Source organism: Rana temporaria, chromosome 9 (assembly GCF_905171775.1).
Source record: "Rana temporaria chromosome 9, aRanTem1.1, whole genome shotgun sequence".
Classification (NCBI taxonomy): domain Eukaryota; kingdom Metazoa; phylum Chordata; class Amphibia; order Anura; family Ranidae; genus Rana; species Rana temporaria.
The window spans coordinates 65,947,088-65,973,367 of NC_053497.1; the positions used below are offsets into that span (position 1 = coordinate 65,947,088).

At 42.1% G+C, this 26,280-nt stretch overlaps 2 protein-coding genes across 2 annotated transcripts in view; one reads left to right on the top strand and one right to left on the bottom strand.

The window, feature by feature from the left end:
• The window catches only part of LOC120913614 (interleukin-13 receptor subunit alpha-1-like), a 292,879-nt gene that overhangs the window by 104,245 nt on the left and 162,354 nt on the right, over positions 1-26,280 (bottom strand). The gene's annotated exons all lie outside the window — the stretch shown is intronic.
• The window catches only part of IL13RA1 (interleukin 13 receptor subunit alpha 1), an 88,988-nt gene that overhangs the window by 35,815 nt on the left and 26,893 nt on the right, over positions 1-26,280 (top strand). The window contains exons 2-4 of the mRNA XM_040323694.1: positions 17,158-17,294; positions 21,491-21,638; positions 22,177-22,303. Of these exons, the coding sequence (XP_040179628.1) occupies positions 17,158-17,294; positions 21,491-21,638; positions 22,177-22,303 (412 nt within the window). The remainder of the gene's footprint in view (positions 1-17,157; positions 17,295-21,490; positions 21,639-22,176; positions 22,304-26,280) is intronic.

A 26,280-nucleotide genomic window follows, 5' to 3' on the forward strand; every position in this document is an offset into this window, starting at 1 on the left:
AAACAGTATTTGCGAACGGGAAAAAAAATGGTAATTGTATGTGATATGCAGGAAGACATTTATAATTTCTGTCACTCAGCAAGACATAGCTAAACAGGATTAGTGAGATGGATTACGCAACAGGTTTCTCTCAGCCGCTTCAAAGTAGCAGTGCCACAGAATGAAACCTGACCCTTACCACAGCTTAAAGGTATACTAGTCTTCCTTTAGGAAAAAAATAAATAAATGCATCTATAATGTAAAAAAAAAGTGCATTTGTTAATATTTTTCACTGTAGCCCAAAAAGCATTACAATTGCCATCAATGGATCATGGGTGCAATGCACAGGCTCCTGCAGACTCTTCCCCTAGTCCCAGGTCCATATTAAAGCGGGGGTTCACCCAAAAATGTTTTTTTTTTTTATATTACACACATTAGAGCCAGCATAGTAAGGGCATTTACATTCGGCGTTTTTTTTTTTTCTGTACATACCTTTATATTCTGTTTTTGTCCAGGGCTTCCGGGTTCCGATGACTGCGGGACTGGGCGTTCCTATCCTTCCGTTGGATGATTGACGGCTTGTGAAACAGGTGACCTGTCGCACAACGCGCGTCACCAGATGTCGGGAAATAGCCGAGCTGCAAGTCGGCACTGTACGGCGCCTGCGCAGTCAGCTCTACACGGCGGGCGCAGGCTCTAATGTTAAAAAATCGTTTTTAGGGTACAGACCTACGATTATGGGGCCGTAAAACGTAATCAATGGACTACATGTGTAGTGACATCACTTGTAGTCCATTTGTTATTTGCTCTCAATCATGCATCACTGAGCTACACACAACGCGGTCCACCCCATTAATAAAAATTTAGGCTGCAGTGTAGCTAGCGAAGCAGATCAGCAAGAGCTCCATGATTGGAGTAGAGATGGTCCTGTAACTTTCACAGCTCACATGACTTGGCTTTTTATTTTTTTACATCTCTGTCCATTTTTAGGCTCCATTCACACTAGTGAGGTTTCAGGTGCCACTTTAGTCGCACAGAATTGCATGACAATGGAAATCCCATTATTTTGAATGGTGCCTGTTCACATCACTGAAACGCGATTTTGAAAGGGTCCTGCACTCCTTTTTTTTATTTATTTTTTAAGAATAAAGTTTTATTACATTTTCCAACAAGAAAAGGCAACAGTACAGTACACATTAAGATGTGAGAGCAGAGGCTGCGTGGAGAGTTAAGGAGGAACTCCGGACCCTGTGAGAAAAACATCCTGGCACCTAATTAAAGCACATATAGACCTTCTTAGCAATAAGAGGTCATATTGGTCCAGTGAATGCGCATTTTTTGCACTTTTGTCACATAGTGAAGGTGCACGGTGACAGAGCACAATCACTTTTTACACACTGGGAACTTGCTTATTATATTGTGGACTTTCTCACTGCATCATTGTGCATATGGACAGCACAGTGGCTAAGTGGTTAGCACTTCCACCTAGCAGCACTGGGGTTGTCAGTTTGAATCCCAACAATGGCGCTACCTGCCTGGACTTTACATGTGCTTCCTGTGACTACTTGGGTTTCCTCCCACACTCCAAAGACCTGCTTGTAGGTAATTTGGCTCATGTCTAAATTGGCCCTAGTATTGAAATGTGAGTTAAAGACCTTAGATTGTAAGCTCCAAGACCTTAGATTGTAAGCTCCTTGAGGGCAAGGACTGATGTAAATGCACAATATACAGTTGTGCTCATAAATTTACATACTATAACTAAAATTAAGGATTTCATGGACATTTTTCAGAGAATTAAAATAACACAAGAACATTTCTTACACTCATGGTGTTTGGCTGAAGCAATTTATTATCAATCAGCTGTATTTACTCTTTTTAGATCATAATGGTAACAGAAACTACCCAAATGACCCTGATCAAAAGTTTACATACCCCAGTTCTTAATACCGTCTATTGTCCCCTTTAACATCAATGACAGATTGAAGTCTTTTGTGGTATTTGTGGATGAGGCTCTTTATCTTCTTAGATGGTATAGCTGCCCATTCCTCTTGGCAAAAAGCCTCCAGTTCCTGTAAACTATTGGGCTGTCTTGCATGAACTGCATGTTTGAGATCTCCCCAGAGTGGCTCAATGACATTGAGGTCAGGAGACTGAGATGGCCACTCCAGAACCTTCACTTTATTCTGCTGTAGCCAATGACAGGTCGACTTGGCCTTGTGTTTTGGAGCATTGTCATGTTGGAATTTCCAAGTACGTCCCATGTGCAGCTTCCTGGTTGATGAATGCAAATGTTCCTCCAGTATTTTTTGATATCATACTGCATTCATCTTAACATCAATTTTGACCAAATTTCCTGTGCCTTTGTAGCTCACACATCCCCAAAACATCAGTGATCCACCTCCGTGTTTCACAGTAGAAATGGTGTACCTGTCTTTACAGGCCTTGTTGACTCCTCTCCAAATGTAGTGTTTATGGTTGTGGCCAAAAAGCAAAATTTTGGTCTCATCACTACAAATGACTTAGTGCCAGAAGGTTTGAGGCTCGTATCTGTGCTGTTTGGCGCATTGTAAACAGGATACTTTGTGGCATTTGCGTAGTAATGGCTTTCTTCCGGCGACTCGAACATGCAGCCCATCTTTCTTCAAGTGCCTCTTTATTGTGCATCTTGAAACAGCCACACCACATGTTTTAAAATAGTTATTTGTGTGTTTTTCTTTGCAATCCCGAACAATTTTCCTGGCAGTTGTGGCTGAAATTTTTATTTGGTCTACCTGACCGTGGTTTGGTTTCAACAGAACCCCTCATTTTCCACTTCTTGGTTTGAGTTTGAAACTGCTGATTGCCATTCTCAATTCCTTGGATATCTTTTTATATCCCTTTCCTGTTTTATACAGTTCAACTACCTCTTCCTTCGTTAAGAACCCTTCACTGGTTGCCAGTAAAGGACAGAATTGCTTTTAAAGCACTTTGTCTGACCCATAAGTGCATCCATGGGAAGGCTCTGCAATATCTTTGCGACAAGATAGAACCCCACAATTCCAATCGCGTTCTGCGATCCACCGACCACAATCTGGTCAAGGTACCCATAGCCAGATACAAGTCCAAAGGAGAAAGAAGGTTTGCTTTCCAAGGTCCCAGACTATGGAACGCTTTACCAACCAGCATTCGGTTGGAGGAAAACCACCTGACCTTCAGAAGACAGATTAAAACTCTGCTCTTTTGATGTCAAGAGACAGGAACAACGAGCGCCCAGAGGCGATTTAATTCGCATGTGCCGCGCTATATAAGTTTTTCATTCATTCATTCATTCATTCTTCCCGCAGATCTTTTGACAATTATTTTGCTTTCCCCATGTCTCAGAATCCAGAAATGTCAGTGAAGCACTGGATGAAAGATGCAAGGGTCTGTCAGGGGTCCAGACACTAATTACAAGCAAACAGATCACAGGTGAGGATGGTTACCTTTAATAGCCATTCAAACCCCTTTCTGTCAACTGTGTGCATGTTATCAGACCAAAATCACCAGGGTATGTAAACTTTTGATCAGGGTCATTTAGGTAGTTTCTGTTGTCATTATGATTTAAAAAGAGTAAACACAGTTGAACACTGCCAAACACTAACCAAGAGTGAAAGAAGATTTGGGGGAACTCTGGCTGTAATGTGGGGGAACTCTGGCTGCAATTGTGGGGGAACTCTGGCTGTAATGTGGGGGAACTCTGGCTGCAGTGTGGGGAAACTCTGGCTGCAATTGTGGGGGAACTCTGGCTGCAATTGTGGGGGAACTCTGGCTGCAATTGTGGGGGAACTCTAGCTGCAAAGTGGGGACATTTTGCTGCATTGGGGACATTTTGCTGCACTGGGGACACATGCTGCATTGGTAGACATGGGCAGGCTGCATTTTTGGGCACGGATAAAGTTGTTGTTAATATTTATTTTTATAACTTAATTCTGCATAAAACATTTAAGTGTAATTTCATGAGATTTATGAGGGCGTGTCTAGGGGGGATTAGGGGGCGGGACATGGTAGGGGTTGGGCAGGGCAACTGGTGGCGAGTACGCCTTGAGGCCTGGCTAGTAGCTCAGGACTTGAAATTTTGAGCCCTGGGCTAAAGGAATATTCCTGATCTCATGGTTACTGTGAAATTGTGTGAATGCATCAATGCAGTGCGTGTTATCCCAGCTTGCAGAGCTTGGATTCATTGAGTTTATCAAAAATGTAAATATTTCAGAATATATACAACCTCATGCTACATAACTAAGCTCCATTTCTTGCTGAATAAATACAATTATTAATGTATCTTAAATAGAAAACTATCTTTAGATAGATTTTTACTCCAAAAGCATTTTATTAAAATAAATTTGATAACAATCAAAAAAAATCCGATCTAAATAAAAAAATCTGAATTAAATATATCATTGATTTTTATCTACTCTGGGTGGGAAGCAGCAGTTGGCTCATGCAGTCCGATCCAATAGAAGCGCAACTGGAGCTCAACTTGCTGAAAAAGTTAATGCTGGTTCTTATAGAAAGGTGTCAGAGCATCGCAGATTGTTGTGTATGGCAGGGCTCGACAAAATCTGGGCGCCTGGTCGCGATTGCGACAAGAAATTGTGACCTGGCACCCGGGGAAGCTTAGGCCTGCAGAAGGCCGCAAAATGGCGGCCTCAATTACCGGCCGGCGCGGGCCCGCCGTGATCGCCGGTAATTAAGGCCGCGGCTTTGCGGCCTTCACAGAAGGAAGCTTAGTCCTGCAGAAGGCCGCAAAGCCGCGGCCTCAATTACCAGCTGGCGCGGGCCAGCCGGTAATTGAGGCCGCGGCTTTGCGACCTTCTGCAGGCCTAAGCTTCCTTCTGTGATCTGGCGCCATCTTGTGGTGGCTGTTGGCATTACAAGTAGTTACATTACAAGTAGCAAAACAGCAGTTCTAATGTGTTTTTCATCTCCTTCCCTCTAATTAGAACCCCCAAACATTATATATATTTTTTATTCAAACACCCTAGAGAATAAAGCGGTCTTACAAGCGCACTTTTTTGGGGAAAAAATACACTTTTTGTAATTAAAAAATATGACAACAGTAAAGTTAGCCCAATTTTTTTTTTTATAGTGTGAAAGATAATGTGACGCCGAGTAAATTGATACCCAACATGTCACGCTTCAAAATTGCGTCCACTCATGGAATGGCGACAAACTTTTACCCTTTAAAATCTCCATAGGCGACGTTTAAAAATTCTACAGGTTGCATGTTTTGAGTTAGAGGAGGTCTAGGGCTAGAATTATTGCTCTTGCTCTACCAATCGCGGCGATACCCCACATGTGTGGTTTGAATACCGTTTACATATGCGGGAGCTAGTCACCTATGCGTTAGCTTCTGCGCGCGACGGGGTGCGTTTTTTGGCTCCTAACTTTTTTAGCTGGCTCCTAGATTCCAAGCAAATTTGTCAAACCCTGGTGTATAGGGCTGCATAGCTGCAATCTGGTCAGGGTGCCCATGCTCACCTGCGTCCACAGCTAAAAGCACCTACAATGGGCATGTGAGGATCAGAACTGGATCACAAAGCAATGGAACAAGCTGGCCTCATGAATCACATTTTCTTTTACATCCTTTAAGTCATGTGAATGGCTGGGTACGTGTGCGTCATTGGGAAGAAGGCAAGCCAATAGAGGAAGCTGACTTTTGGGACTTAGAGAATCTCCTACTGATTCCTTGGTGCCAGATTCTCCAGCATACCTTCAGAGATCTAGTAAAGCCCACACCATGATGGGTCAGGGCTGTTTTTGCAGCAAAAGGGGGGCCTACTCAATATTAGGTGGGTTGTCATAATGTTATGGCTGATCTGTGGGGTTTTTTTTTTTTTTTTGGCTGGTGTTCAGTTTTATTTAATCTGCATTTCATTTGTTGATGATAAAATGGAACATAGTGCAAAGTGTGAGCTATGCCAGGGCAGTGGAAAGGTTAAACATTTTGAAGGTGGTAGCAGTTCCAAATGCTGTTGATTAATCAGAACGCAAACCTTTCTACTGTTTGGACTCTCCAGCTGGGCCATCATTACTCCTTCACAACGCCAGCCAAAACGCCGTCTGATCCAGTGAGCTCAGTGTTTCCCGCAGTTACCGGATAAGCAGTTACGTTATACGATGCATCCTGGAACCTGGAACTTTTTTCCCCAATCATCTGCATAATTGATAATCCAATCACATCTTTATTTTTCAATAACATCCCAGTATTTCTGTACACATTTACCATAAAAGAAATGTGTGGAGCGCCATATGTTTTTAGAGGAAGCAAATATGAATGAAAGGCCTGGAGTTTGCATTTTCAAAAACAAGTCAGAGATTAGAATATTTGTGTTCCTCTTCTGCCAGATTCCTTTTTTTTTTATGTATAAATATAGATATTATTCCAGAATATACATGAAATTAGATTACACACAACTGTAGAGGCATAGAGAATGCCAAGGAATGTGGAGTGGGAATGCAGATCTCCTTACCTCACAGTCTTAGTTAATATTCCAATCGTACACCTTTCTAGGGGAAACGGCTCAAAATTACAAAAATGGGCGCTGAAGCGATCACCAGCTGGGCACTGGAACAACAAACCATATGAAAATATTCCCCAGCACACCACGGATCGTACAAAACGTCCAAAAGTTTTAATGCAATGAAAACATTACAAGGATTGCAACGTTTCGAGGCCATGCAGGACCTCTTCGTCAGGCAAATGATAAAAAGTCAGTGCAACACCATTAAATATATAGAAACAGCCACCAATGAGAATATGTGAAAAAAATTACATAGACACACCCCCCTCCTCCTCCTCCCCACCCCATACCTCCCCCTCCTCCCCTCCCTTCTTGTGATGTTATGCAGCGTCAGCACTAGGTACAAACAAAAAGTAAGTGCTCACTCACCTTGGGGCAGTCAATGTGTCCACAGTGGCACAATGTGCCATCACCTGTCCATGCAAGCACAGTACAGGAACAGCGGCGTGGAGTCATTGTAAAATAAACCCCACCATAGCCAAGTAAATCCTTGATCCCTCATGCTGCCTTAGTACACTCCCCCAGCGCTGCCGCCGCCGACCAATCACGCCATGCCACGTGTCTCACGCATGTGCCCGAGACACTACAGGGGATCGTGGAGGACGCCAATGTGCGTGCCGCCATCGTCACGGCAACCAGTGACGTACAGGAAAGAAAAGGAAAACATGCCAAAGGGAAAAAAGGTTATGAAAAAAAGAGAAGAAAAGAAAGTATGAAAAAAAGGAATCAAATGAGAAAAAGGAAAAGAAAATTCAAAAAATGCAAAAAAAAAGAAAAGAAAAAAGGAAAAACAAAAGAAAAACAAAATAAAATTATAAGAAAAATAAAAGGAAAAAAATGTATATATAGAATGAAAAAATAGGAGAATAAAATGAAAAAATAAATAAATAAATAAAAACAATAAAAAAATAGATAAAAATAAAAATAAATGTAAAAATAAAAATGATAATAATAAAAAAATAACCAAAAGAAATAAAAATTAAAATTAAAATAATAAAAATAAAAAGAAAGAGAATGAGAACAACAAAAATACTAGAATGAAAATGAAATAAAGTAAAATAAAATAAAATATACATACAAATAATGAAATATGAAAAATAAATAAAATTAAACTAAAAAAAGAATAGAAAGAAAAAATACAAAAAATAACATAAGCATAAATGAAATCAAAATCCACAAAAATAATAACATAAACATAAAAGAAATCCAAATACAAAAAAATATAAAAAAGAAGAAGAAAATGAAGAAAAAGAAAAAAACAAATAGATATTGAGATAAACACGCTATCGAGTGCAAAGCGCTGTATGTAGCTATCACACCAAAGGCTCTGGCTATTCTCAAAAATGATTAAAATCTTTTATGCTCAAAAAAAGCTGTAACAATCAATGCCTATCAATGCCTATATGTTTCATATTGCTGGGACCTGACAAAAAGCCTAGGTCTCTTTGATCACCAGCCATATTGAGCAAAAGTGTCATAAATACACCTTCAGCGTAGAAAAAAGAAAGAAAACAGAAAAAAAGACCCAAGAAAAAAGTACATGGTATAAAATCATACCCGATGGGGTGTCACTCAAACTGGACATTGGCAATGAATATAAATGCTTACTGGATACAGTTAAACCTACATACACGTGTTATCAGTGTGTTATCGTATACGATCAAGGAGAAAAATGATAAATAAAGAAACCATCATCTATTCTCAATAAAACATGTGAGAGATAGATTGGTGTTAAGTCCTCCAGGTTGTACCGTACCTAAAGTATATATCCAATACGCCTCACGGCTGAGGAGTAATCGATCATGATCGCCCCCCCTATTGGGTGATTTGACATGTTCAATTACCATTTTTTTGTTTAACCACTTGCTTACTGGGCACATATACCCCCTTCCTGACCAGAGGACTTTTTGCGATTCGGCACTTCGTCGCTTTAACTGAAAATTGCGCGGTCGTGCGACGTGGCTCCCAAACAAAATTGACGTCCTTTTTTTTCCCACAAATAGAGCTTTCTTTTGGTGGTATTTGATCACCTCTGCGGTTTTTATTTTTTGCGTTATAAACAAAAATAGAGCGACAATTTTGAAAAAAAAAATAATATTTTGTACTTGTTGCTATAATAAATAGCTCATTTTAAAAAAAAAAAATTAATTTTAATTTTTTTTTCTCAGTCTAGGCCGATACGTATTCTACATATTTTTGGTAAAAAAAAAAAAATCGCAAAAGTTATAGCGCCTACAAAATAGGGGACAAAATTATTATTTTTTATTATTTTTTTTTTTACTAGTAATGTGTCCCTATGTACAAGAGACACAGATTGGTCTCCTCTCTCCCTGACAGGACGTGGATCTGTGTGTTTACACACACAGATCCACGTCCTTGTCTCTGTAACCGCCGATCGCGGGAGCCTGGCGGACATCGTGGCCGCCAGGCACGCGCATCGGCATCTCAGTGATGCAGCGCTCCTGGCTCCTCCTCTTCTCGAGTGCCCCCACGGAGATCCGCATTCCCTGGGGGCACTCCATTCACACAAACAGCAGGACTCGGCTCCGCCCCGACTCACTTTGATTGGCACCAGCTGGAACCAGTGCTCCTGCTGCTATTTAAATGCTGATCACAGTTAGTAGAGGAAGAGTACAGCAAGTTTTCTGCACATTGGAATCCTGGCAGAATCAACAGGTTAGCCAGTTTGGCCAAAGGGCAGCTGCCCAAAATTGTTGTTACGTTGCACATTTTATTTAATCTTTTAAAATATATGGGGTTTTGAATATTTTGAATGTTGGATTTAAGCTACAAAACACTCAGATATAAATGGGGCCTTAAAAAGAAAAAATTACTGTTTCTTATGTCCATGTATTTATATGTCGTGGAAAGGATGCAAGAAGAACTTTTTGTCTGTACTGATATAAAATCTTGATATATTTCTACTTTGCAGGCGCAGATTTGCACCTGTGTTCTGTATATATCTGTTTCTCTTCAGCACTGACGGGGCTCTGTCTCAGGGAAAAAATATATTAGCGGTTGGATTGTAATTCTTTTTCCCCACTGTATTTTCTCTACCGGCAGTCAGCGTTATGAATTATTTTCAGTTACAGTTTTAATTACAGCAGTATGTGTTTTTATTTAACTGCTTAAGGACCGCCGCACGACTTTTTACGTTGACAGAATGGCACGGCTGGGCAAATGGGCGTACAGGTACGTCCCCTTTAATTTGCTGCCATATTTTTGCGTGCACGCCGCTGGTTAGAATCACTACCTAGGACACACTAGCGCCCCCTACAGTGTCACTGCCAGTGTCATTTTTACAGTAATCAGTGCATTTTTATAGCACTTATTGCTGTAAAAAGGACAATGGTCCAAAAATGGTGTCAAAAGTGTCCGATGTGTCTGCCATAATGTCGCAGTCACGATATAAATCACACTGAAGGCTGGTAGTGTAATTTGGCTGCTTTGCAGGCGCGCCCACAGATTTTACTGGCGTTGCTTGATGTGAAGATAAAAGGTATTGCAAAATGAGCATTTTCCTGAGGCTATCAACAGTTACAACATTCTTTGCTTAAGATATGAGCCATACATAGGTGCGAACGTTGTTGAAAAGGAATGTTTCATTGTAAAAAGAGTGCTGAGAAATGCAGCAGTTTATTACATACGTTCCTGTATTTATCTGTACCTACAGCAGCCCATCTACTGTACCGCTCCCCATCCTTGCTCTAAAAAAATCCCTGAGTATGTGGGAGTACGTGGCACCACACTTGCCCCCCCCCCCTACAATGCCCCCCTTTGAGTCTGAGCAGCACAAAGCTTACCTCTGCTCTAGAGGTGCACGATTAATCGTTAAGGGCCCTTTCACACGGAACGGATCAGTAATGATCCGCTCCGTGTGTCCGCTTTGCTCAGCGGGGATCCTCCGTAAAATCCCCGCTGAGCTGGCAGCTGACAGGGCGGTCCCCGCACACTGTGCAGGGACCGCCCTGCGTTTCCTTTGCTCTCCCCTATGGGGGATCGGACGAACACGGACCGTATGTCCGTGTTCATCCGATCCGATCTGGCAGACGGAAGAAAAATAGGATTTCTTCCGTCTCCAAATGCGGATCTTTGCGGAGGCGAAGATCCGGGTCTTTGCTGACACCCGTAATCACATAGGGACCCATGTATGTCCCGTTTTCATCCGCAAACGGACGGATGAAAATGCGGACATACGGTCCGCTAGTGTGAAAGGGCTCTAAGGATCAAAATTGCAATTTTTTCCTCTTTGTGATCTTAACAAAGCATTTTCCCTATTTTATGCTGAGTTCTCTGTTCAAGCCGACAGCTGTGAAAAAAAAGGGCAGTCTGCTAGGTTTCTCAACATTCCACAGCCACTGAGCTAACTATAAACATTGTAATATTGTGTTCTTTAAATCAAAGGAATGAACTTCAGCCTGTAAATGAGAGAAGTTTACCCACTTAAAGCGGGGGTTCACCCTAAAAATTTTTTTTCTAATATTACATTGAGCTCACTCTCGACATTGACAGTATGCCGATTTATTTTTATTGTTTTGCTGTACATACCTCGTATAGCTATTTTCTCACCCGGCTTCCGGGTAGTGAATCCCGCGGGAGTGGGCATTCCTATGCAGCAGTTAGTGATTGACGTGATGACAAAAACTACCACCCCCGTCGCATAAGGAGCATCACGAGTTGCCGAAAGAAGCCGAACATCGGTGCGCAGGCGCCATATAGCGCTGACTCGACGTTCGGCTTCTTTCGGCAACTCGTGATGCTCCTTATGCGACAGGGGGGTTGTTTTTGTCATCAAGTCAATCACTAACTGCTGCATAGGAACGCCCACTCCCGCGGGATTCACTACCCGGAAGCCGGGTGAGAAAATAGCTATACGAGGTATGTACAGCAAAACAATAAAAATAAATTGGCATACTGTCAATGTCGAGAGTGAGCTCAATGTAATATTAGAAAATAGTTTTTAGGGTGAACCCCCGCTTTAGAGACTAAGGGCCAGATCCACAAAAACCTGGCGCAACATAACTTTTTCAATTTAAGTTACACCGCCGGAAAATTTCTACCTAAGTGCCCGATCCACAAAGCACTTACCTAGAAATTTTCGGCTGTGTAACTTAAATACGGCGTTCCTAATTTAATGGGGCGAGTCCCATTTAAATTAGGCGCGCTCCCGACGTGCTTTGCGCGGTTTTACGTTGCGCCGGGTTTTGAGAATCGCGACGGGCGTAAAAAAAAAAATACGAGTTGCGGCGGGAAAAAAAAAATTTGAAAAAAAAAAAGACGGCAACGCGGGATAGAGGGGTCTACTTTTACAAGGCCTAAACAGTTTAGGCCTTGTAAAAGTAGCCCTAATATTGCGATTGCAAACTAATACTTACGGAGAAAAAACGAAGCGTAAAAGCTTTGTGGATCTCCGTAAGTGCTAATTTGCATACCCGAAGCGGCATTTCGATGAGAAATGCCCCCAGCGGCGGCTGCGGTACTGCATCCTTAGATCCGACAGTGTAAGTCCCTTACACATGTCGGATCTTCTGTCTATCTATGTGAAACTGGTTCTGTGGATCAGTTCCATAGATAGAAACGGGGATACGACGGCGTATCAGTAGATACGCCGTCGTATCCCTTTTGTGGATCTGGCCCTAAACCTTTTTCTGACACTTGTTGTTTTCAAGTTAAAGTCATTATTCTTTGCTAGAAAATTACTTAGAACCCCCAAACATTATATGTATTTTATGTCGCACAATTTGCGCAGCGGTCTTTCAGATGCAATATTTTGGGGAAAAAATACACTTTAACGAATTAAAAAAAAAACTGCCTGAATGACTGCCTGAAGTCTGGAACCCATGGACATTACCAAAGACTGGGTTTCCTCCTTTCTGATGCTTTGCCAGGCTCTAAGTGCAGCTGCCTTGAGTTGTTCTTTGTTTGTGGGTCTTTCTGCCTTTCAGTTTGCCTTTAGCAAGTGAAATGCATGCTCAATTGGGTTGAGATCAGGTCATTGACGCAGCCATTGCAGAATATTCCACTTCTTTTTCTTCAAAAGCTCCTGGGTTGCTTTTGCAGTGTGTTTTGGATCATTGTCTGTCAGTACTGTGAAGCGCCGTCCAATCAACTTTGCTGCATTTGGATGAATCTGGGCCGACAGTATATCTCTAAACACTGTAGAATTCATCTAGCTGCTTCTGTCTTCTGTCACATCATCAATAAACAACAATGACCCAGTGCCACTAGAAGTCATGCATGCCCATGCCATCACATTGCCTCCACACTCTTTTCCTCCCGTCATTCTGGTACAGATTAATGTTGGTTTCATCCGTCCAAAGAAGACTTTTGCAGAACCGGTCAGACTTTTTTTTTATGTTTTTTGGCAAAGTCTAATCTGGCTTTTCTATTCTTCAGGCTTATAAATGGTTTGCACCATGTGGTGAACCCTCTGTATTTGCTCTTGTGAAGTCTTCTCTTGATTTTAGACGTTGACAATGATATGCCCACCTCCAGGAGAGTTTCCTTCACTTGTGTGGATGTTGTGAATATGTTTCTTTACCATAGAGAGGATCCACCGCTGTTGTCTTCCATGGCCTTTGCTGAACTCACCAGTGCGTTTTTCTTTCCTCAGAATGTACCAAACTGTTGATTTAGCCACATTTTTGAAGCCTTACAATAGCCTGTTTTACTTGCAAGGACAGATTCTTTGAACACATGATGTGGGTTCACAGCAATAGATTCTAAATGCAAATACCACACTTATGCCGCGTAAACACGTTCGGAGTTTCCGACATCAAATGTTCGATGTGAGCTAGTTGTCGGAAAATCTGACCGTTTGTATGCTCCATCGGACATTTGCTGTTGGAATTTCCAACAACCAATGTTTGAGAGGTGGTTCTCAAATTTTCCGACAACAAAACTTGTTGTCTGAAATTCCGAGCGTGTATACACAATTCCGACACGCAAAATTCCATGCATGCTCGGAATAAAGGAAAAGAGCCGCACTGGCAATTAAAATTCATTTTTCTCGGCTCGTCGTACGTGTTGTACGTCACCGCGTTTTTGACGTTTGCAATTTCCGAAAACATTTCTGTGACCGTGTGTATGCAAGACAAGTTTGAGCCAACATCCGTCAGAAAAGAATCCACGGTTTTGTTGTCTGAATGTCTGATCGTCTGTGCACCGCATTAACTCCAGACCTTTTACCTGCTTAATTGATGAAATAACAAAGGAATGGCCCATTTCTGGCCATGAAACAGATTTTGATTCAATTTTCCAATTACTTTTTGTCCCTTGAAAAAGGGGTGTGGGTGGGGGCTATTCTTAAGAGCTGTAATTCCTAAACCCTTTCTCCGATTTGGATGTTATATCCTCAAATTAAACCTGAGAGTGAGCACTTTTAGCCCATATCCATTATATGACTATAGCTTAAAGCGGAGGTTCACCCAAAAACACAACTTTGTAATATCCAAACTAGCATACTAGCATCAGCTACAGTATGCCTTTTTTTTTTTTTGTGCTGCACTTACGGTTTAATCCGTAAGTTTCGTTTCAGACACCCGCGGGGAATGGGCGTTCCTATGAAGAGTGGAACATGATTGACGGCCGGCTATGGCGCGTCACACGTTCCGAAAATAGCCGGAGTAGGACTCGGCTCTTCACGCCGCTATATGGCGCCTGCGCACAGACTAGGAGCTGACTGCGCAGGCGCCGTGAAGAGCCAAGTCCTATTTCGGCTTTTTTCGGAAGGCATGTCGCGCCATAGCTGGACGTCAATCATGTACCCCTCTTCATAGGAACGCCCATTTCCCGGACGGAGTCTGAAACGAAAGTTACGGATTAAACCGTAAGTAAACCGAAAAAAAAAAAAAAAAAAGCATACTGTAGCTGACGCTAGTATGCTCGTTTGTATGGTACATAAAGAATTTATTCATAGAATCAGTTACGCATAGATATCCCTTAGATCCGACAGGTGTAATGGACTTACACTGTCGGATCTTAGGATGCAATACCGCGGCCGCCGCTGGGGGGAGTTTGCGTCGTAAACCAGCGTCGGGTATGCAAATTAGGAGTTACGGCGATCCACAAAGGTTTTTAAGTGTTAGATTTCCGTCGCAAAGATAGTGCACCTTTAACATGGTGGAAAAGTACTCCACCATGTTAAAGTATGCCCGTCTTTCCCGCGTCGCTTTTGAATTTTTAAAAAAAAAAACTTTTTCCAGGCGTAAGTGCTTTGATGACGTCGCGATTTTCAAAACGTTGGTGCGTCATAATTTTGCGCAAAGCACATCGGGAAATTTGCGACGGGAGCATGCGCAGCACGTCCGGCGCGGGAGCGCGCCTAATTTAAATGGTACCCGCCCCATTTGAATTGGGCCGCCTTGCGCCGGACGTGTTTACGATACACCGCCGCAAATTTCCAGGTAAGTGCTTTGTGGATCGGGCACTAAATCTGAAAACTTGCGGCGGTGTAACGTAAACGGGTTACATTACGCTGCGCCCAAGCTACGTGAATCTGGCCCATAGTCTTCAAGGAAAAGGTGCATGTAAAGTGGGACTCTCCTGGCAAATCAATGATATTTGGCAAGTATGATGTATGCTGCGAACACATCCTAACTGTGATCTGAGAATATGTCAGTGCGTATGTGGGCATACCTGTGCAATGACATATGGAGTAAAGGGGGTAGGTTAATCAGAGTATAGTGGATGCTTGCTTGGAATTGTTATGAAGGCTGCAGGGAAGGTCAGGGATGATGGATAAGAGCTGGGATGTTAGAGTGTCCTCCCTACTATGGTTGACCGATTATCGGTGCAACCGAAGACCCGAACAAAGCCAGATCTGCTTTATTTGGGTCTGGGATCTAGCAGGAAAACAGCTATTGAATTGAAAGCTGCTCCCCCGCGCTTTGAACAACCAGGCGGCGGCTCCGGCTCCTCTCTCTTACCCAGCACAGGTAGGCTGCGATATGGGGACATTTGGCTGCAATATGGGGACATCTGGCTGCAATATAGGGACATTTGGCTGCAATGTGGGGACATCTGGCTGCAATGTGGGGACATCTGGCTGCAATGTGGGGACATCTGGCTGCAGTGTGGGGACATTTGGCTGCAATGTGGGGACATCTGGATGCAATGTGGGGACATCTGGCTGCAATATGGGGACATTTTGCTGCATTGGGGACACGTGGCTGCAATGGGGACACGTGGCTGCATTGGTAGACATGGGCAGGCTGCATTTTTGGGCATGGATAAAGTTGTTGTTAATATTTATTTTTATAACTTAATTCTACAAAAAAACATTTAAGTGTAATTTCTTGACATCATTTATGAGGGTGTGTCTAGGGGCGGGATTAGGGGCGGGACATGGTAGGGGTTGGGCGGGGCAGCTGGTGGCGAGTACGCCTTGAGGCCTGGCTAGTAGCTCAGGACTTGAAATTTTGAGCCCTGGTTTTATTATTATAGTGTTACTAAACCCAGAACCTGCATTCACTATATCTGATCTCCCACAGTACACAGAACATGGAAAAATGCAATAGCTTTAGAAAATATAAACTGCTAAATACCTTTTCTCATCAGCAGTTTTTAGGAGTCTTGTGACTTCTATCATTGTCTGCTTAACCACTTGCCGACTTGCTGCCGTCATTATACTGCGGCAGTTCAGCACAATCTCACGAACAGTCGTATCTGTACGTCGGATCTTTTAAGCAGGATAGCAGGCGCACGCGCCACTGCACTGCGGGGGTGCCGATGCTCGTGAACGGCGGTCACGATAACCGCTGCCCACGAGCGATTGCGTGCATGAGAGACAGAACAGGGACGTGTGTGTGTGTAAAGAGAGATTGTGAGTTCCTACAAGCTGGGAACCACCATCTCTCATCTCTTATAATCAGTCCCCTCCCCACACAGTTAGAACACACACATAGGGAACACAGTTAACCCCTTGTTCGTCCCCTAGGGTCAACCCCCTTCCCTGCCAGTGACATTTACACAGTAATCAGTGCATTTTTATAGCATTAATCGCTGTATAAATGCCAATGGTCCCAAAAATGTGTCAAACGTGTCTGATGTGTCCGCCATAATGTCACAGTACCGATAAAAATTGCAGATCGCCGCCATTACTAGTAAAAAATAATAATAATAAAAATGCCATAAATATATCCCCTATTTTGTAGACGCTATAACTTTTGCGCAAACCAATCAATATATGCTTATTGCGATTTTTATTTCCAAAATATGTATAAGAATACATATCGGCCTAAACTGAGGAAAAAAAATTGCTTTTTTGACACTCCCTTACTCTTTCCAAAGTGAAAAAAAAAATGAAATGTACCTATAGTTCTACTTAAAATAGGGAGAAGAAGGAGAGGCACAGGCACAGCCACTGCTCCTAACCCATAGACCGCTGGAAATTCACAGCTGTGAGGAGGAACCCACAATAGTAAAAGGAGGTCTTCTACAATAAGAAGCAACCAGCAGTAGGTAGGACATTATGTCCCGGGTGCCGAATAGCAAAAAGAAAAGTAATAATAACAACTAAACTGCAACTTTAACCAAATGAGGTCATATGAAGCATAAACAGGTTTATTGACATAAAAATTATCATTTGTAACAAGAAAAATGGAGTCGTGACATACAAATGTCTTTTATTTCCATACAGATTACCTCCCACCACCAACCAACCTGACTTTTGGAATGGATGGAATGTTTTGTCTTGTTTTGCAGTGGAGTCCCTCTGAAAACACAGCTAACTGCTCTATAAAATATTCTAAAATCTTTTCTGCAAAGAATGTTACGGTAAGGCTTAAGTTATACCCTCCATTCCCTTATACCCTATACTTCCTTCTATCCTTCCACTAATCTGTTCAGTAGAGATATAGCTGTGTAAAATGTTTCATACGTTGTTTTTCAGTAGGAATGTATGTGAAAGTGAATACAAAGTTAAAGGGTACAAAGGGGAAAGTGTAAGTTTGCCTTTTCACAAAAAATTTAAAGGTGTACTAACCCTATACACCCTCCCCGACCCCTGTTCCTTGCTGCACTTATGTTCATAGAGGATTAGGTTTCACTACACATGCAGCATGTGCAGGGCTATGGAGATGTGAAAGCTGTGGTCTTCTTCCAGGATAAATCAGAGTGATTCTGATTGGCCAGTCAGCCAGTCTGATTTGACCAGTCAGAATCTATCTGATCTGTGCCATCCTAAGGGAAGAAGACTAGCTTTCAAATCCTCGGACTGCTCCACCAGCTGCGTGGGCAGTAAAAGCTCATCCACAGAGGTAAGTACATCAGGGACTGGGGCAGTGGGGAGGGAATATGGTGTTAGTCCAGTATTAAAATTACAGAGCTGGTAAAATGTACAGTAATGGTTAACAAAGATGCCAATAAAGGCATATAGCACACATGCAAATACATAAACCAACATCGCAAAAAAGATCTACTGTCTTTCCCCGAAAATAAGATCTACCCGAAAATAAGACCTAGCATAATTTTCCAGGAGGGCTGCAATATAAGCCCTACCCTGAAAAAAAGCCCTAATTTAAAATGCTTGTTAAATACTATAACCCACTCTATTACAGTAGTACATAATGTACAATGTGTGTGTTCCTGTAATATAAATGCGGGAAAGAGAGTTCCGGCGGGTCACAGAAGTGCAGAGCGGCGCTATAACGAAGGTATTTGGCACAATTATATTACAGAAACACACACATTGTACATTATAAACTACTGTAATGGAGTGGGTTATAGGATTCTACAAGCATTTTAACTCAGTTCACACTGGGGATTCCTGTCATGCAGGGAGAGAGGGGGGGGGGGGGAGAAGACAGCACATTAAATGGTAAGACCTACCCCAAAAATAAGCCCTACTGTGTCTTTTGTTGCCAAAATTAATATAAGATCCAGGCTTATTTTCGGGGAAACACAGTATTATAAACCATGGGATTGCAGACCCCACAAGCACCCCTTGCAATAAAATAATAACAAAACCACTTGGAATAGAAAATTAAATGAAACAAGAAAAGATACTCATTTGGAAAAATATTTTACTTCTTTGGGGGTTAAAAGCATATAATTAAAATAATTAGATTTCCTTTCATTTTATAACCATAAACAAACCATTAAATATCAAGCACCACAGCTAAGTCACCAATACTTGAGCTGAACATAACAGTAGATTAAATTCTTTGCGTACGCTGTCCACCCACAATAGTTGGTCGATAATACCCCCAAAAAATGATAGCTGTGACAAAGGGAAGGGAGGGCAGGGCAGCTTGTCTTGACTGAAGCTCTATCTGCTAAAAATTACCTCAGGGAGAAGTCATTTAAAGACAAGTGTGAAAACTGGTTGGATGACAGGTTTCCCTCAGAAAAAACATAGCCAATCAAAGGGTAAAAAGCAACTAGTTGATCTGCCTAGCATTAATTGATGGCTGAAATCCTGCCTGGATACAGCAAAGGGGACACCTAGAACAGACAAAAGGAGAGCCAAGAACCTGCCCAGTACAAAGATCCTATTAACAACTAAAATAGGCTTTAATTAATACTATCAAGGGGTGCTAGGGGCTCATAATCCCATGGTTCCACTGCGTAATGTTTGGGGCCTTGACATGGGATTTCAGACCCCACAAGCACCCCTTTCAACAAAATAATAACAAAACCACCTGAAATAGAAAAACGTTTTTTAAATGAAACAACAAAAGACAACCATCTTGAAAAATATTAGGTTGCAGCCCTTTATTGGGGTAAAAGCATATAATTAAATCATTATTTTTTTTTAAACTTTATAACCATAAACGAACCAATATTTTAAAGCGGGGGTTCCGTGGTCCGGAAGGTTTTTTTTGCTTAATTAAACTCTTGTACTGTATTAAAGATTGTACTCACATATTAATTGTCGCTACTGCCCCGTCAGTAGGGTAGCGTACAGGGGTCAGCAGAACAGAAGACAGAGGGTCAGTAGGGCAGGGTACAAGGGTCAGCAGGACAAAAGACAGGGGGTCCATAGAGCAGGGTACAGTGGTCAGCAGGACTGGGGGTCAGTAGAGCAGAGTACAGGCAAGGGGCGGTAGGGCTGAGTACAGGGGTCAGGATGGAAGACCGGGGTCAGTAGAACAGGCTATATGGGACAAAAGACAGGGGGTCTGTAGAGCAGAGTACAGGGGTCAGCAGGACAGAAGACCAGGGGTCAGTAGAGCAGGGGTCAGCAGGACGGAGGACCGGAGTCAGTAAAGCAGGGTACAGTGATTAGCAGGACAAAAGACAGGAGGGCAGTAGAGTATCGTACAGAGGTCAGCAGGACAGAACACAGGGGGTCTGTAGAGCAGGGTACAGGGATCAGCAGGACAAGGGACTGGGGGTCAGTAGAGCAGGGAAGGGGCAGTAGGGCAGAGTACAGGGGTCAGGATGGAGGATCGGGGTCAGTAGAACAGGCTATAGGGGTCAGCAGGACGAAAAACTGGAGGTATGCACTTGCAAGGCGTTAATACAAGAAATCAGAAAAGGGTGAAAACCATGTAGAATGAAGTTACATAGGAAATAAAAGCAAAAGCTCAGGTTAATAAACAAAGGGGAAGCAAGAAGTAAAGTTGTAAACAAACTCCATGTTCCCCATGTTAAAGTGTAAGATCTCCAGGACTACAGGAAAACAGAGCCCTCTATCATGACAAATAACAGAACAAACTGCAAACCAGTCCATCCGCTTCAGCCATTGGAGTTGTTTTCTAGCATTTCCTCAAAGTTCTGCCAAGACAAAGCTACTGCAATGAAATATGATGTACCTGCTATGTGCTCAGCCTTAAACCGTATATACAAACACAAGCAAAGTAAAACTAAATACCTAAACAGAGTGACAACGGGATGACTAAGGCCTTGTACACACGATAGGTTAACCAGAGGACAACAGTCTGAAGGACCGTTGTCCTAGGTTAACCTATGAAGCTGACTGATGGTCCGTCGTGCCTACACACCATCAGTTAAAAAAAACGATCGTGTCAGAACGCGGTGACGTAAAACACAACAGCGTGCTGAAAAAAACGAAGTTCAGTGCTTCCAAGCATGCATCGACTTGATTCTAAACATGCGTGGATTTTTAACCGATGGTTGTGCATACTAACGATCGGTTTTGACCTATCGGTTACCAATCCATAAGTTAAATTTTAAAGCAAGTTGTCTTTTTTTTAACCTAAGGTTAAATAACCTATGGGGCCTACACACGATCGGTTTGGACTGATGAAAACGGTCCTTCAGACCGTTGTCCTCTGGTTAACCTATCGTGTGTACGAGGCCTAAGATGCAGGACATTGTTTTTGGGATCACTGCAGAATCTGGACCCGCTCCGTGACGTCAGCCAACAGTGGGCTTTGGCCAGACTTCTTTATCTTTTTAGGCAATGTGGGCTACAGTAGCTCTTTTATTGGATCGGACTTCACAAGCCAGCCTAGGCTCCACACGTTGATCAGTGAGCCTTGGCTGCCCATGACCCTAGTGCTGGTTCACCAGTTTTCCTTTTTTGGGACCACTTTAGGTAGGTCCTTACCACTGCAGACTGGGAACATCCTACAAGAGCTGCAGTTTTTGAATTGCTATAATCCAGTCAACTAGCCATTACAATTTTACCATTATCAAAGTCGTTCAAATCCTTACTCTTGCCCATTTTTCTTCTTGCGACACATTAACTTCAGGGACAACATATTTACTTTCTGCCTAATATATAGCATCCCACCCACTTTCAGATGCCATTGTAACAAGATAATCAATGTTATTCAGGTTACCTGTCAATGGTCATAATGCTATGGCTGATCTATGTATATACGTTATATATAGGCAGGTTTTAGTGGATAACTTTATAGTGACATGTATGTGAGTCTCTATATTATCAATCTCTGTAGGTTACTTTAGGATTCTTGGAATTTACTTTGCAAAATATCCATGTCAGAGAGTAAAAGCATTTGATGTAGATGAGCGATCAGGTAATTAAATCTTCTGTTTTTCAGCCACGAGCAAGAGGGTCAAGTACAAATTTGACAGCGCATGTTAAAAAAGTTGATTTAAATAAAGAAATTCTCTTTACTGTTCAAGCTGAGTGTGACAATACAAACATCTTCAGTAACAATACAACTCTCCCTGTACAGATAGCAACAGGTAAAGTCTGTTTAAATGGGTATTTATCAATCATAAATTGTCTTAGGGCTCATTCATGCCAGTAAACTGGGCAAATCACATGGGCATCAGTGTGTGCTGGGAGTAAACTGTGCTGATGCACTGATTCAAGCGCATTGCGTTGTTTCTTTTTTTTCTTTTTTGTTAGATGTTTTATGAAATGTCACACATAACCATACTGTAATAATCCCTGTGGGAGAGTCTGTTTGCACGCTCCAGTTTTAGTACCATTTGGTACCATTCGCCAATAAAAAGTGCAGTTAAAAACAATTTGAATCCACCGGATGACGGCTGCTATGTGTGATGATGTCATGTCAGGTTCCCCCTGAATAATTATGTTTCAGTACTGTATATATGGTGATTTGGGGTCACGTGTGGAATCAGACGGGAATCATTGTGATTCTGCCCGCAATTCCAAATTGCACTGCAACTGTGACTAAAATGCACCATGCTTGCTTTTTTTTTTTTTTCTTTTTTTTTGAGTAGACATTCACACATTTATTTTACTTTTGCTTAATAGGTAAAGGTAATCCAAATACTTCAGTGAGAAACTTCAGCTGCATTTGGTACTATCCTGAATATGTTCAATGCACCTGGACACCAGGAATAGATGTTCCTTCAAATGTCAACTACACCCTAATTTACTGGTTGGTATGAAATGAACGTGTCTCTGCACAGGCTAGCAAGATTCAGCATTGACTTCAATTTGCATATTTATTAATCCCCCTCCCAGTGTCTGCCCATAGCAACTAGACTTTATGAACATCTGTGGTTAAGCACAAAGGATGCCTAAACGGAAAGTTAATAAGTGTTGTTTGCTATACTTTCCTTCTTTATGATATTATATTTGCTAGCGAGATTGAGCTACATTTTAAGCTCTCCACAAAGAAGATAGAGGCAGGATCAACAAGATGTAATGTTTGTTTTTATACTGTGAGGTACTATGGGGGTTATTTACGAAAGGCAAATCCACTCTGCACTACAAGTTAAAACTACAAGTGCAAAGTGCACTTGGAAGTGCAGTCACTGTAGATCCGAGGGTATCATGCAAAGAAAATAAAAAACAGCATTTTACCTTGCACATGATTGGATAATAAAATCAGCAGAGCTTCCACTCGTTTCAGAGCTACCCCTCAGATTTACAGCGACTGCACTTCCAAGTGCACTTTTAGTGCAATTTCAAGTGCGCTTTACACTTGTAGTTTGCACTTATAGTGCAAAATGGATCTGCCTTTCCTAAATAACCCCTATATGTGTATGTTTATACAGTCATGACCAACACTATTGGCACCCCTGCATTTCTGTCAGATAAGGCACCACTTTGCAGTTACAAATGTTACAAATGTTAAGGCATTCTCATGTTTATTTATTTTATTTGTATTGGTATGACACAAAGAAGCGGAAAAACAAAAAGCCAAATCTGACACTCTCCACACAAAATTAAAAAAATGGACTGGACAAAATTATTGACACCTTCTCAAAATTGAAAGAAATAATTGGATTCCAAGTTTGTGATGCTCTTGTAATTTGTAATTTAACTCGCCTGTATCAATTAACAGGTGCTGGTAATGTAGAAATGTCACTGGCAAACAGTCATAATGGTGAAAAATTTACTTAACCGTTCCGATTGTGTGTCTCTGTGTGTCACATGGAGCATGGAAAAGAGCAGCAAAGAATTGTCTTAGAATTTAAGGAACAAAAGTTGTGGAAAAACATGGACAATCTCAAGGTTACAAGTCCATCTTCAGAGATATTATTGTTCCTGTGTCCACTGTGCGCAACATTGTCAAGAAGTTTACAGCCCATGTCATTGTAGCCCAACTCCCTGGATGTGGACGAAAGAGAAAATTTGATCAATGAGTTTGTCAAAGTTTACCCAAGGAAGCCAAAATGTTTTTGGGAGAATGTGCTGTGGACAAATAAAACAAAATTACAGCTTTTTGGTAAAGCCCATCGTTCTACTGTTTCCAGAATAATAAATGAGGCCTTTAAAGAAAATTATTACAGTCCCTACAGTCAAACATGGTGGAGATTCACTGATGTTTTGGGGTTGCTTTGCTTCTTTAGGCACTAGATGTCTTGACCGTGTGCATGGCATTATGAAATCTGAAGACTAACAAAGAATTCTAGGGTGCAATTTAGGGCCCAGTGTCAGAAAGTTGGGTCTCCATCAGAGGTCATGGGTCTTACAGCAGGACAATGACCCTGTCAGCAGCGTCTAGCGCTCCTGCTCCACATGCCAACATCCTGGCTTTGGCTATGGCATTCGCCCTGTCTTTGTCCACCTGCACAGTGATTGGTTTTAACCCAGAGACTGACCACATCAAACACTCACTTGCATGCTTAATCAGAAAAAAGACTTTATTTAGTTGACAGAAAAAAAAAATCATATACACAGACATTTGTGTTACAGGCAGCTCATATAGAGAATTTACAAGAAGCATCACACATTATAATACATAACACATCCCCCCAACCCTGTGCATTATACTGTTGAATGTATCTCCAGTAACAACCAAGGATAACCTGAGTAAAACAGAAACAAAAAACAAAATAGGACAAACAATTAACCTAAGTGAGCCACACAACTGGTGTGCGCCTTCCTCTCAGACAAACAGAACAGATATTTCAAATTGATGCCTTTCCCAATGTATCACACTCAGAGTTACTATTGACCCCTGCAGGCTACTAGCCCGTACAGTGACATTACCCCCTACTCTCCGCTATGCCAACAACAACCTATCAAGGACAAGTTGCAGGGGGCACAACCTTAGGGGACTCCAGCCACTTCTGCCATATTTTGGTAAATTTGCTCTGTACTTTCCTGTGCTGAAATGTTTTATTTTCCCTAATGAGTATCTTATTTACTTCTTGGATCCATTGGTGGTATGTGGGTTCTTAAGGAGAAATCCGATATCTTGCAAAATTTCCTGGCTAAGTAAAACAGCCTCAGTATCACTATGTAAGTAGTAGGGGGTATAAGTCCTCCTCTAAACCACCAAGTAGGCAAGTGACTGGAACAAGTTGCAGTTTTGTATGGTTAACAATTCCCAGCACCTCCTGCCAATATCATACCAGTTTGGGACATCTCCACAACATATGGATTAGGGTTCCCTGGTGTAGCTGGCATTTTGGACACAAAGGGGAGTCCCTTCTACCCCACTTATGTAACTGTAATGGTGTCCTATATGAGCGATGAAGGATGAACAAATGAGTCCGATTTTGGGCAGCCGATACAGACACCATTGGGCCTGCTGTCAATATTTGATGCCACCTATCCCCATCTATGAGACATATATCAGCCTCCCCAGTAGGTCAATAGCCTGGATATAGGTAAGCAAACAGGTGTAGATGTAGGAGATAATTCCTTTCTTATCTATGGCAGTGAATGTAGAGCAAAGAAAATCAGAGTCCTCCAAAAGCAGGACTGAACCCCTACTTTGTGCTCTGATAACATGTCATAGCATGGATATAGTATTGGTTATGCAGAAGGGGAAACTCTTCTCGTAGTTGATCAAAAGATTTCAGTTCCTACCCATCATATAGCTGTATGAGATATTTGAGCTTCTATCCACACAACATGATTGGGAAGTTTACTTAGTTTGGGGTAGGATTGATTCCTCCAAATGGGAGTAGAATCCATAAAGCCCTCTATACCCATCCTACTTTTCAATTCTGCCCAGAGTTTCAGAATCAGCTTTACCGTGGGTCAGTGCAGTGCCATATCGGGAGTCCCTGTTCTACCTGAGACATCGCAGAGTAGTCCGCTAGTGAAGAGATCAACAGAGCTCTAGAGGGATCTAACATATTTGGTATATCCCACCAGTTAACTGTTGCAGTTGCATCAGCTGTCCTGATCCTTAGGGTATTGTAGAGTAGTCAGTTTTATCCTAGCCACACTATTTTTCCATAACAATACTTGTTATAATGAGTCCACCCGTTGAAACCAGTATTGTGGTATCCTCACAGGGGCATCATGGAGGACATACAACAATTGAGTCATGGCACAACGAGGGGGTCATGTGAGGACCAGAGTGAATGAAGGTTTTCACTTTACACTCTGTTAGAAAGAGGCAACCTCCAGGTCGCATTATACCCCTTTGTAGTCTCTAATAAGACCTGGGAGGGGGGGGTGGACTCTTTCTAATGGACATTAAAATGGCCTCTGTTAGAGAGACCCCCTCCAGGTCCTATTAGACTCCTTTGTAGTCTCTAATGGGTCCTGGAGGGGGGTCTCTCTTTAACAGAGAATCTCTAATAGACTCTGTTAGAAAGAGACCCCCCTCCAGGTCCAATTAGACTCTGTTGTAGACTTTAATGTGGCCTGGAGGGGATGCTTTCTAACAGACTGTTTAATGAATACTGTTAGAGAGAGACCCTCTTCCAGGTCCCATTAAAAAATAAGGCAAGGGCCCTTGCTTTATTTGGTCCATTGGCCCTGAGTGTTGTCAGTCCGCCCCTGGACATATATATTCACTACTTTACATAACATTTCATCCAGTTTACACAATAGGAAGATATCTCTTTCCTGATCATCGATGTAAGAGTGCAATAGGTGAAAAGGAACATCATTAGAAATGAATATGCTAACTCCTCTGGAGTAGGCAGTGTGCGTGGAGAGAAA